At 38.5% G+C, this 13,946-nt stretch overlaps 1 protein-coding gene across 5 annotated transcripts in view; it reads left to right on the top strand.

Annotated features, from left to right (window-relative positions):
- ITPR2 (inositol 1,4,5-trisphosphate receptor type 2) overlaps nucleotides 1–13,946 on the top strand; it is a 586,098-nt gene that overhangs the window by 395,277 nt on the left and 176,875 nt on the right. For all 5 annotated transcript variants that reach the window (XM_055572406.1, XM_055572399.1, XM_055572407.1 and 2 more), the window contains 4 exons: nucleotides 3,559–3,667; nucleotides 4,356–4,543; nucleotides 10,260–10,443; nucleotides 11,141–11,397. In XM_055572406.1, the coding sequence (XP_055428381.1) occupies nucleotides 3,559–3,667; nucleotides 4,356–4,543; nucleotides 10,260–10,443; nucleotides 11,141–11,397 (738 nt within the window). The remainder of the gene's footprint in view (nucleotides 1–3,558; nucleotides 3,668–4,355; nucleotides 4,544–10,259; nucleotides 10,444–11,140; nucleotides 11,398–13,946) is intronic.

Genomic DNA, 13,946 nt, shown 5'->3' with positions numbered 1-13,946 from the left:
AAACTCTGCACTTCATCTGCCAGGGAGCACCTTTGATCCCTGCTTGGGGAACTAAGATCCTGCCTGCCACAGCCAAAAAAATTAATTCATTAATAGCCATACCATAAAAAAATAAAAACAGTCCTGTGTTTTCACATTTGTCAGTTTTATTTATTACAGCTAGGCCAACTGTATGTTACAGGGTTTGAGTGAGAAGCAATCCATTCATGTGTAGAGGTGAGAACCATGATTAGTACAACAAACTGAGCTGCCCTTTAAAGAAATTACTTCAGTTAATGCGTTCTCACATTTTTCTCCCCAGGTTACAACTTGAACCTTATAATTTATGGGTCTAAAAAGGTCTTTTGTAGCATCTCCTTCTGCTGTAATGAGATACATGATAAAAAGTCCATTTGACTCCAAAGAAATGTCTTATTTTGTTTTTCCTACCCTTTTGGAAGCATCATTCTTTGGCCAGATGAAGTTATTTCAACTCAAAAGGCTTTCTTTTCAACATAAAAAGAGAACTTTTAGTTTCTTGTGTCTTTTATAAGTGCCCCACTTTGGTTTGACAGGGGAGAGTCAAGTTCTCTTCACTGGTAGAATAAGCTCTTAACACCTCACTTTCTCTTCTAAGACTAGTCATCACCTTTACTCATAGCACCCCTATATGAAAAAATCTTAGATGAAGAAAGCATGAAATAGGGAGGAATAATAGATGTGTTCTAAAAATGTTAAGTGTCAGGAAATAAAAGCCACTGTAAAGCTCTGAGTGTCTGTTGGAATTCTCGGCACTGTGACCTTTAGGACATTTGTTCCACACTGTGCACAAGACAGCTTTGCTGGGATGATCATCTGAGTTAGCAGGGGAGGTTAGCCATGTGAAACCTCTTCTGAGTCAGCCATTCCCCCTTAAGCACTTCCGTAGGTCTTAGTATGGACCTCTCATATGGAACTGATCTTATTGTAAATTCTTTGAGAGGAGGGTTATATTTTTAAAAATTATTTGTATTTTTTCATTTATTTCAATTGGAGGATTATTACTTTACAGTATTTTGATGGTTTTTGCCATACATCTTTGTGAATCGGCCATAGGTATACTTGTGTCCCCTCCATCCTGAATCCCCCTCCCACCCCCCTCCCCACTCTATCCCTCAGGGTTGTCACAGAGAGAGCACTGACTTTGGGTGCCCTGCATCATACATCAAACTGTCACTAGTTATCTATTTTGAATATGGTAATACATATGTTTCAGTGTTATTCTCTCAAATCATCCCACACTCTTCTTCTCCCACTGAGTCTAAAAGTCTGTTCTTTACACCTGTGTCTAAGAGGAGGGTTATATCTTATAAAGTTAAGATAGTGCCTAAAATACAGTTGATTCTTAATGAATATTTGTAGAGTGAAGAGGGAAGATAGGATATGTCCGTGCCTGTGTGATAAGTCACTTCAGTTGTGTCTCACTCTGTGACCCCATGGACTGTGGCCCGCCAGCCTCCTCTGTCCATGGGGTTCTCCAGGCAAGAATACTGGAGTGGGTTGCCCTGTCCTCCTCCAAGGATATGTCCATAAGTAAGACGAAAGAAGAGCTTTCAAACTGAGAATACCATATGAACAAAGAGAAAGACTAGAAAACTGTGGTTGAGGAATCATCACAGAGTTCAGTTGGGTTACAGTATAATGTGTGAAGACACTCTTGGAACCAACAGTGGAACAAAGTAGAATGGGTAGGTTTTCACAAATCATTTCCAAGTTAGGGGGATATTGGAGCCTAAAAGACCAGAATGATGTGATCTCCTTGAAACCAGTTGAATTTCTTCCACTTAAGAGAGAAACACGTTGAAGAGAGAAGAATTAATTCATTGTGAAAAGCTGAGTTTAGTTGCCAGTAGACCCTGCAGCTGTAGATAAGGAAATGTGGATGGAAAGAGAAGGGGAGGCTCTGGAGAAACAGGTCAAGGATGGAGGAGACACATTTGACAGTGAGACCTGCCCAAGGGATTGTACAAGCAAGGGCTGGAAGAAGTTGCTGATGGGGAGTGGGGAGCCAAGAGTTGGAGAACTGAGGACAAAGCCTGAAGGGCTGGAGAAACAGGGACAACCAAAGCATGGGAGAGAGAAGGTGCAATGGAGTCACGTGTCACAGTAGGAAAGGGAGGCCTGTGAAGCGGGCATGTGGCATGGCCTGGGGCGATGGCCACATTTTGCCATCAGGAGTTGAGTTCAGGTCTTAGTCTGTCACCTGTTAGCTGCATGACCTGCAGCCAATGCATGAGCTTTTGGACCACAGTGTCCTTACCGTTGCAGTTGTGGTGTTAATGTCATAGTTTAAATCTATAGTCCTTACATAATACTTCAAAAAGTACTCTTGCCTATTCAAATCATAACCAATAAAATGGAAGATTTGGAGTTATCTATATTTCTTCTGTTCATGCAAGCAACTATATTGCAAAATATACTATTTTAAAAATCTCTTGTAATCTGTACAAAATTGAAGACAGAAAAAAATTTGGTATATGATAGAAGTTTATTGATAAGTGGTAAAAATGATTTTTGCAGTAAATTATGGGGGAGCAATTGATGTCAATATGGAAAAAATTAAATTAAGATCTTGCCTTTCACCTGGCACAAAATGCAATTCAAATTGGAGTATAGATCTAAATGTGAAAGGCAAAATTTTCAACTTTTGAAAGAGTATATTTGAAAAATGTCTTTCTGAACCACAGTTGGAAAGAATTTCTAACAAAAACACAAAAACACAAGACTAGTGGAAAACACTGATAAATGTGCCTACATTAAAATTAAACAGCTCTTTTCGTTAAAGAAAAGTGGTGAAAGAGGAGTAATAAACAAGAAGACTTTACAACATATATAACTGACAAAGGACTAGAAATTAGTATATATAAGGAACTCCTTTTTGTCAATAGCGAAAGAAATAATCTAATTGAAAAAAATCAGGTAAACAAAGTCTTTCTAAAAGAGGAAATCCAAATAACCAACTAGTATATGACTGTCAGCCTTAATAACAATCAACAGTAGAAAACAGAAATTGTTGAATTGTGTGTTTGATAGACTATCTTTTGCCCACTGTGTTCTGAATAAAGCTCTTGGAATTTAAATATAATTTACCCTGTCTTATCAAGCTTAATTTTTTAAGCACCTTCTGTATACCTAGGACTTGTCTAGCTCTTTTTACTGAGCCTATCTAAGTGAAGGCTTTTCCTTTCCAATTCTTAGGTTATTTATTAATCCGTGTTTTCTTTAGACATCATGAATATTCTTACCGACACTGGAACCCTCAGCTTTTGAAGCAATTTTAAATTTATAGAGTTTGTGACTGTATTGTTCTATTGAAAATACTGTATATTTATTCTTTATTTCTGGGAGAGGCAACATTTTTGTTATTTTCATGGGAAATATTGGCAGATTTTTGCCTTAGAAAATATTATACAATGTTAGTTTTTCCATGTTCAACATCATCGATCAAATGCATTATAAGTGGCATTTTAATGTATTGATAACCTTCCCTTTTACTAGAAAAAGGAACAATAAAATTTTTCTTATCCTTTTTATTATTAGGGTAATACATTAAGAAAAATCCTCCTGAATCGATACTTTAAAGGTGATTACGGAGTCTCTATAAATGGACACCTCTCTGGAACCTACTGCAAAACTGCACAAGGAGCAGGCAAGATACCATTTTTCCCTTTATTTTCAAATTCTAATAACATCTCTGTGTGCCAGTGTTATTCTAGTGTTTTACTTAAAAATAGCGCGAATGTGAAAAGATTCATTTAAAAGGCACCATCATCAGCCATAGCAAAGAGAAAACCTGCCATTTGTGTCATCTAGGATGGACCTCAGGGCATGATGCTAAGTGAAAGAATCAGTTATATATGTGATCTAAAAACTCCACACTCCGCGAAACAGAGATCAGATTTGTGGTTGCCGGATGCAGAGAGTGGGGAGTAGAGAAATTAAGTGAAAGTGGTCAAAAGGAACAAACTTTCAGTTAAATAAAGCAGTCTTTGGACTGTAATATACAACATGATGACCGTTGGTAACAGTACTGTATTGCGTATTTGAAAGTTGCTAAGAATATAGGTGCTAAAAGTTCTCATCACAAGGAATACAAATTAACTTTATGAGATGATGAATTTAATCTTATTGTAGTCATCATTTTGCAGTATATACATCTATCAAATTATTAATGTTGTACACCTTAAACTTATACAATGTTATATATCAATTATATCTCAATAAAACTGGAAAAATAAGTATAAAGCACATTAAAAACCCTTTGTATGATTTTGGGTTCAGGGAACAAATTTGAGCCTTTTGACAAAGGTTTACTTATTTATTTTTCCTAATCACAGGAAGCTTTTCTGGGCAAGATTCAGATAAGATGGGGATATCCATGTCAGATATTCAGTGTCTCCTGGATAAAGAAGGTGCATCTGAACTTGTCATCGATGTTATAGTGAATACCAAAAATGACAGAATTTTTTCAGAAGGCATCTTACTTGGCATTGCCTTGCTGGAAGGAGGAAACACACAAACTCAGGTACCTGCTTACAATCATTGTTGTTGGTTACATTTGGTTATTTTGTATTTCTTACTTCTTTGTCTTGGAAACCCAAGTAATGATTTTTCTTTAAGTTTCTCATGACTATCTCAAAAAGAAAAAAAACCCACAACAACTTTGTATCACATTTTCCTTATAAATTTTTTGATTTGCTGTAGTAAGTACATTGTTGTTGTTTAGTCACAAAGTCATGTTAGACTCTTCTGCAACCCCGTGGACTGTACCCTGCCAGACTCCTCTGTCCATGGGAGTTGTCAGGCAAGAATACTGGCATGAGTTGCCTTTTCCTTCTCCAGGGGATCTTCCTGATCCAGAGATTGAACCCAAGTCTCTTGGCATTGGCAGATGGGTTCTTTACCACTGAACCACCTGGGAAGCAGAACTTTGCAAATTACTCAGTGAAGCAGAACATTCCAGAAATTCTCATTTGCTTAGGGAAATTTTAGGCTGACTAAGCAGATTAGGACATTTTGACTTATCCAAGAATTATATGTAAAAAAAGGAATTAAGTGCATTTATTAAATGAGGTAATATATATATAAATTCCTCATACAGTACCTGACATTAAAACAAGTTCTGATAATATTCACCATGCATCTCAGTTACTTTTTTAGAAACTGAGAAATCTTCTGTTCCTTCTTCCCCAAATCTGCCAGTGCTTGTTACCCTGCTGCCACTGAGTAGGTGAAGCTTTCCCTGTTGTGGGGAGAGAAGAACCATTCCTTCTTTTCTTGTTCTGTTTACTCATTCAGCTCAGGAGGGGTGACTTGAGAGTCATCGTTCATCTATTCAGTGCTCCACTCCAGTGAGCAGTGTGCTCACCTGCATGTACGATCACACCACTATTTCCCAAAGGCACACACGTGATTTAGAAACTCCTGCCAAGTTGCCCCTGAACTTCCCCACACCTAAAGGCAGAGCTCACTGTGTGATCCTGAGAGCTGGCATGTGTTCCCAGGGAACAGGCTTCCTCCTCCCCGCCCTGCCACTCACCAACCAGGTATTTCCAGGTTTGCCTTGGTCAGGAAGGCAAACAACTAATTGGAAATTCTAGAATCTATTTTCCCTATTCATGGCAAGTAGACACCACATCTTATTAAGCACGGAAAAAAAAAAGAAAAATCATGTTGTTTCTAAAGATATCTTTCCAAAACACATATTTTTCTCCTGCTTCAAGTCAGTCACTTTCCTCTATAAAGGTAAATGCTCCTTCATGATCTAGTCTCTTCAAGTTTTCTAACTTTCCATTCTTACTCTGTCTCTCCCCACCTCCATCCTTTCTCTTGTGCACCAGCTGTACTAAGCTCTTTATAGCTCCTCAGATGTGCTGTGCCATTTCTCATGTCACTTTCTCCTCTTTGAGGACTCAGCTCATGAACTTCTCTGGGAAGCCTTCTGTCCACTAGTGACTCTATGCTTCTGCTGTATCCTGCAGATATCTGCAGTAGCATTTCTGCATTTTGTGTGTGTGTGTGTGTGTGTGCCTCTTCATGAGTACAGCAGGCTCTGTCTAGTGAATTATGAATCCTTAGAGGTTGAGACCACATGTTTTCCATCTTCACATCCCTTGTTTCTGGCACCATGTCTGGCCCAGCCTAGGGATTCAGTAAATAATCGGAAGTGAACATCCCTATGAATGAGTGGTCCAAGTCCATTTCTATTCACAAAGTCTTCACTATTTGGCTGTGGCCTTTGGGACCACTTCTTTATCTGAGCTCCCATAACATTTGCTTCTTGGATGCTCACTTGGCATTTTTCCTGTGCTGCTTTGCTTGGTTGTTATCGATATGATATTCTGTTTCTCCAGTTAAATGTCATCTTCTTTAAAGTAGGGGGATCATGTCTTGTTCTTCGTATCTACAGCTTTATAGCCATTTGACAAATACTTGATGAAATAGAATTCAGTGATTTTTGTTTATGAAAATCTTTTAAATGGGTTATGACAGTCTTGTTTACCAGCCTTACACTATCCAGATTTCTTACTTATCTACATCACTGTGTAACCCAGATGTCAACTGTGTGCTCCTGGCCCTAAGAGGTCTAATTGAGGTCAGCTAGAATGCTTACCCTCCCCAAGACTTCTGTCAAAATCCAGGGGGATTTATATTCTAATTGTCTCATTGGCCACTGTTGTCTTGCTTACTTAGTTCAGGGATTGTCTTGACACCCAGCTTCTGTAGTCCTGAATTAGGGATCTGATGCCCTTTCTTAAGTTTTACCCTCTTAGCTACATAAATCAATTTATATGTTTAAATGTACTTAATTAAAAATTGGTTGAGGGGAGGAGAAAGAAGATGGTTAAATTATAATTTCAAATTGTACACTAATAATAGCAACCATGAGAATCAGTTCAGTTCAATTCAGTAGCTCAGTCGTGTCCGACTCTTTGTGACCCCATGAATCGCAGCACGCCAGGCCTCCCTGTCCATCACCAACTCCCAGTTTTCACCCAGACTCACGTCCATCGAGTCAGTGATGCCATCCAGCCATCTCATCCTCTGTCGTCCCCTTCTCCTCCTGCCCCCAATCCCTCCCAGCATCAGAGTCTTTTCCAATGAGTCAACTCTTCGCATGAGGTGGCCAAAGTACTGGAGTTTCAGCTTTAGCATCATTCCTTCCAAAGAAATCCCAGGGCTGATCTCCTTCAGAATGGACTGGTTGGATCTCCTTGCAGTCCAAGGGACTCTCAAGAGTCTTCTCCAACACCACAGTTCAAAAGCATCAATTCTTCGGTGCTCAGCCTTCTTCACAGTCCAACTCTCACATCCATACATGACCACAGGAAAGACCATAGCCTTGACTAGACGAAACTTTGTTGGCAAAGTAATGTCTCTGCTTTTGAATATGCTATCTAGGTTGGTCATAACTTTCCTTAATGCCTCCTAAATACTGGGCACTCTTCTTAGTGCTTTCTGTGTATTAGCTTGATTTATCCTCACAACAACCTGTGCAGGAACTTGAGTCCTATCTCATCTTACCAAAGAAGAATCTGAGATACACATAAGCTCACATGGCTGGTTAGAAATCAAGCTAGGATTGGAGCCCATGCAGACAGGCTCCAGTGTCTGTGCTCTTAACCGCTATAAACATCTCCTTTCAGGACTTTCTTGGTGGTCCTCTGGTTAAGAATCCAACTTGCAATGCAGAGGTCATGCAACCATCTCTGGTGGTTGAACTAAGATCCTACATGCTGCGAAGCAACTAAGCCTGCACGCCACAACAGAAGACCCCATATGATGCAGCTAATAAATAATAAATATTTTTAAATGTCCTTTCTAAAATATCCTTCTGTCTACTCACTCCTGGGAAGTTTCACTGACTGATCATCCTGTATTACACCCTAGTATTACTTCATCTCTCTGGGTCCTCACTTCGTTTCTCTTCTCTGCCCTCTCATTTCTAGTCACCCTCCATCCTTCTTGGGGGAAAGTCCTTCCTCTACTGTATGGAACTGTTTATTTATCACCTTGGCTCCTGAAAAAAAACAAGGAGTTTCCCCTTATACTCTGAAGTTTATGGAGGTGGTTTCCTAACCAAAACCTGTACCTTTGTGAGGGATTGAGTTGTTATGCTAGCTCTTGAGATTATATATATATTATAAAAGCATACTATTTATCTTTATTAAAATCATACTGTTCAGCTTTGTTGTTGTTTTTGTTCAGTCACTCAGTTGTGTCTAATTCTTTGCGACCCCAGGGACTGCAGCATGCCAGGCTTCCCTGTCCTTCACCATCTCACAAAGCTTGCTCAAACTCATGAGTCAGAGATACCATTCAACTATCTCACCCTCTGTTACCTGCTTCTCCTCCTGCCCTCAATCTTTCCCAGCATCAGGGTCTTTTCTAATGAGTCATTTCTTCACATCAGGTGGCCAAAGTATTGGAGCTTCAGCCTCAGCATCAGTCCCTCCAGTGAATATTCAGGATTGATTTCCTTTCTAGTTTTTAAAAGTCCATTTAAATCATTTGTTATTTTGAGCGTAAAGGGTCATTTTATATAGTGATTTAGAGTCAGAGAATCTAGATTTAAATCCTATCTCTATTACTGTTATATAATATTGGGAAAGTCATTTACATTCACCAAACTTTATTTTATTGATATATAAAATGAAATAAGCACTTTCTGTTCATCACACAGTTGTCCTGAAAGAATCAATGAGATAATACATGTCAAGGAACAATAAAAATTATAAAACTTTGGTTAATAGAACCACAATGTTCTATAACTTCCTCATTAATATATAGGAATCCCTTTCTGCCTTCTAATACCATTGTATTGAAAATATTAGGGTTAAAGCATAAGTGTAATTTATGGGACTATAAGGTCTCTGAAATCTGCCTTTATCCTCTGAATTAATAGGACCAGCTTGATGGTTTCACTGTGGTTGCTATGGTTACTGTGGCTTTTTAGCCTGCTTTCTTGAATTGTTGCTAGCCCTCTGCCTAGTGCTTCCCCCTTGTAGGTATGAAACCGACTTGTAAGACTTTATGAAAATGCTTTGAGAATGTGCATCACCCACAGTAGAAATTTCAAGACAGGTATCCATTTCCAGGCCTGATGTCATTAGACAGACTCGCACCTGCAAGTCCCAGGACCTGTGAGTCATGGTTTCAGGCACTCTTTCAGAAAGGGTATCTGCAAGAACCAAACTCCCCAAAATTGTCTACTCTATTGGATTATAGTCAATTCTACTTGATCTGAAAGTCATTATTTCTTCAGATGTTTTCTTCCCATTGTCTCTTATCAAGTTTATATAACTCTTCTCATATCAGTACAGTGACTGGAATTACTATCTTTATTAATTATTTTTACTGTATTTCTCTTGTTTGTGTTGTGTCTGTCCCATGGTGTTAGTCTTAATAACTTAAATTTGCTTGTCCAGAGCATATCACGTTTCCTAACTCATACCTCTTCTCGATACTTCTCCAAGCAGACAATGATTAGGGCAGATGATCTCAAGGTTTGTTATTTCCAGAGATGTGTTTTTATCATACTTTGACTGTTGAATCCTTTCCACATCATTATTGGTTGTGCAGTAGAGTTCACTTCATGCATTTTATGGTGGGCTTGTCCTAGATCCTGTGCAAAGCAAGGTAGCTAATAAAATACCCAAGGGACTTAGTGCCTACTTATCAGTGGGTTCCTGTGAGTGAGGCTGCCGTGGTAACACAGTCTAAATTAAATATACAGTAATTTAGGTAAAGAGAAAAATAACTTTGTAGGCTCACATTTACCAGGATGATCACAGAATTAGTGGTTGTTTTCCAATCTAGATTACAGAGTCGTGAAGGCAGGAACTGTAGCTATTTTTCCTGAGTGTTCTGTCACTTCACAGCATGGGGCCTGGAACATAGTAGGACCTCAATACATAGTACTGCACAAAACATGACTTCATAATAATATAAAAATTAAAGAGCTCTTTGCATACCACTGTTACAGTGTTCTTATGAAATTTTAAAACAAATAATCACTAAAGGTGGCTTCAATAACATAAAATTATGTTGAATTTTAGTGGAAAGTACTAAGCAAATATAAGCTATTATTAGGACACAGTAAATAGTATAGGAGACTAGTAAAGCTGTCAGTTTATGAAATAATCATGAGCAGCACATTAAATATGGGCTTTTATCCATAATGCTTATGTTTATTTGAAACACCCTTGGGGGTCGGTGTCTTAAAATATGTTTTCTTGCAGTATTCCTTCTACCAGCAGTTACATGAACAAAAAAAATCAGAAAAATTCTTCAAAGTTCTCTACGACCGAATGAAAGCTGCTCAGAAAGAGATAAGATCAACAGTGACAGTTAACACCATCGACTTAGGTAACAAGAAAAGGGATGATGACACGGAACTGATGACATCTGGCCCACGGATGAGAGGTAAAGGACTAGTTGAGTATTTGGGAGAATGAGTAAGAGAAAAGAAGGTAACACAATTTTTAGAGCTCATTTATCTTGTCATCTCACTTACCTTAGTCTAATTATGCCACTTGTGCCTCTGTGTATGGAACACTGTCCTTGAATTATTGTGGTCATGGTATTGACCTTCAAACTGCTCTGTGGGGTCTGCCTCAAACAAGGAATTATCAGTGCAAAGCAACTAGTGACATGAGAATATTTGATTTCATCATGAAATTCATGGTAAAAAAGAACTACCCATCCCTTCTGAACACTCATGAAATGTAAACTGTAAGAACCAGAATTATAGCACTAAACTCTATGAAAGATTCTTGGAATTTGAAATAACAAAGTCATCAGGATAGTAAAAACGAATTGTATAAATATTTTGAACTTTGTACTATTTTCTCACTTTCTTGTATTTAGGAGCTCTTAATTTTATATTTATCAGAAAGACAGGAGCCCTTCTAAAATGGGCTAAGCATTAAGATCTTTTTAAAAAAATATCCCAGTGCATATTTAATTTTTTGGTTGCTCCTTCAGAATCTTTTGGGATAAGTTATTGCACCTCTTGTCAGGTGATTTGAAATCCAATTGTTAGAGAATTTGGGTAACTGTCTTTTTTTAATTAGCAAATGGAAGTTAATTCATAAATGTAAGAGTACTGCTTTATTTTCAGTAAGGGATTCATCATTACATTTAAAAGAGGGAATGAAAGGGCAGTTAACAGAAGCTTCTTCGGCTACATCCAAAGCATACTGTGTATACAGAAGAGAAATGGATCCAGAAATAGACATCATGTGTGCAGGACCTGAAGCGGGAAATGCCGAGGACAAGTCCACCGAGGAAGTCACAATGAGCCCTGCCATTGCCATCATGCAGCCAATTTTGAGGTTTCTGCAGTTACTCTGTGAGAATCATAACCGGGAGCTGCAGGTATTTATTCTGTTTTGTGTGAGAGCTGAGCATCCAGCCTATGATGTTAGTGATTAAATTCAGATAAAACTAACAAGTCGTTTTGGAGAGATAATAAGAACAATAGTGCTTTTCTGAAATGGGAAGAAATTTTGGTATCTGGGTGAAGAAATATGAGAAGAAAATTCCTTTATGCATTCCTACAGTATCATTCTTTGCATCCTCAACTCACATCTCTTCAGTCTCAGTGGGTATCATCTAACCTTAGGACTCTGAGATTTGTTGAATAAGGTCAGTTTTGCCTCATCTGTACCTTACAGGGTTTTGTAAGACTTGGAGGGCCTTCATCATTGCCAACTCAGTTCATGTTTCTTGAGTGAGGATACAGAGTATCTTTATATTTTATTATAAACAGAGTTAATATATGTCTATTATAAACAGAGTTAATATATGTTTTTATTATAAACAGATTAATATAGAAGAGGATTTTCTTGCTTTTGAAGTTTAATTGATTTACAATATTGTGTTAGTATCAGGACTACAGCAAAATGATTCTGTTTTTTTTTTATATATATATATATATATATATATATATATACATACACACACACACACACATCTTTAAAAATTATTTTCCATTAAAGATTATTACAAGATATTGTATAGTTTCCAGTGCTATACAGTAAATCCTTAATGTTTATCTATTTTATATGCGGAAGTGAAAGTGTTAGTTGCCCAGTCATGTCCGACTCTTTGTGACTCCTTGGACTGTTGCCCAGCAGGCTCGTCTTCCATGGAATTCTCCAGGCAAGAATACCGGAGAGGGTACCCATTCCCTTCTCCAGAGCATCTTCCTGACCCAAGGATCAAACCTGGGTCTTCCACATTGCAGGCAGATTCTTTACCACCTGAACCACCAGGGAAGCCCTATTTTATATATGGTAGTGTGTGTTTGTTAATCCCGTGTGTGTGTGCTCAGTTGCCAACTTGTATCTGACTCTTTGTGGCCCGATGGACTGTAGCCCAACAGGCTCCTCTGCCCATGGAATTTTCCAAGCAAGAATACTGGAGTGGGGTGACATTTCCTCCTCCAGGGAATCTACCTGACCCAAGGACTGAACCCATGTCTCTTGCGTCTCCTGCATTGGCAGGTGGATTCTTTTACCGCTAGCATTACCTGGGAAACCCTTTAGTAGTTACCTTACCAAATTGCAAACATCTGTTAGATCATAGGAAAAGCAAGGAAATTCAAAAAAAAACAACATCTACTTCTGCTTTATTGACCGCACTAAAGCCTTTGACTCTGTGGATCACAGCAAACTGTGGAAAATTGTTTAAAAGGTGGGAATTTTGTTTAAAAGGAGACCATTTTACCTGCCTCCTGAGAAACCTGCATGCACGTCAAGAAGCAACAGTTAGAACCTTACATGGAACAACAGATTGGTTCAGAATTGGGAAAGGAATACGTCAAGGCTGTATATTGTCACCCTACTTATTTAACTTCATGCAGAGCACATCATTTGATGTGCTGGGCTAGATAACTCACAAGCTGAAATCAAGATTGCCAGGAGAAATATCAACCAACTCAGATATGCGCATGATACCACACTAATGGCAGAAAGCAAAGAGGAGCTAAAGAGCATCTTGATGAGAGTAATAGAAGAGAGTGAAAAAGCTGGCTTAAAACTCAACATTCAAAAAAGTAAGATCATGGCATCAGATCTCATCATTTCATGGCAAATAGATGGGGGGAAAATGGAAACAGTGACATACTTTGTTTTCTTGGACTCCAAAATCACTGAATGGTGACTGCAGCCATGAAATTAAAAGATGCTTTCTCCTTGGAAGAAAAGCTATGACAAACCTAGAGAGTATCTTAAAAAGCAGAGACATCCCTTTGCCAACTCACTGGAAAATACCCCAATGCTGGGAAAGATTGAAGGTAGGAGAAGGGGACGACAGAGGATGAGATGGTTGGATGGCATCACCAACTCAATGGACATGAGTTTGAGCAAGCTCTGGAAGATGGTGAAGGCAGTGAAGCTTGTTGCGCTGTAGTCCATGGTGTCTCAAAGAGTTGAACATGACCTAGTGACTGAATAACAACAGTTACTAGATTAATTATTACTAAGTTAATACTAAATTATTACTAAATTGTGTTTAATATGTATGTATGTGTTTAATATGTATGTCAGTACATATTGAAGTACGTCCTTTTTCTTTAAGTAGTTATTTATTTATTTGGCTGCATTGAGTCTTAGTTGCACACACAGGATCTTCACTGTATCATATGAGATCTTTTAGTTATGGTGGGCAGGCTTTGGAGCATACAGGCTATGTGGGCTTCGTTACTCCACTGCATGTGGGATCTTACTTCCCTGACCAGGGATCAAACCTGCATCTCTTGCACTGCAAGGAAGAGTCCCAATGATTGAATCACCAGGAAAGCCCCCTGAAGTACCTCATTCTTATAGCTTCTAAGTATTCCAGTGTTTGTATATACAATTATTCATTAAATTGGTCCCATTGTGATTGGTATGGTGTGATTTTCAGTTGGGGCTGTTACAAGC

This window comes from Bubalus kerabau, chromosome 1 (assembly GCF_029407905.1).
Source record: "Bubalus kerabau isolate K-KA32 ecotype Philippines breed swamp buffalo chromosome 1, PCC_UOA_SB_1v2, whole genome shotgun sequence".
In the NCBI taxonomy this organism is placed as follows: domain Eukaryota; kingdom Metazoa; phylum Chordata; class Mammalia; order Artiodactyla; family Bovidae; genus Bubalus; species Bubalus kerabau.
The sequence above is the reverse complement of the archived record's forward strand: the minus strand, read 5'-3'. Positions and strand labels throughout refer to the sequence as shown.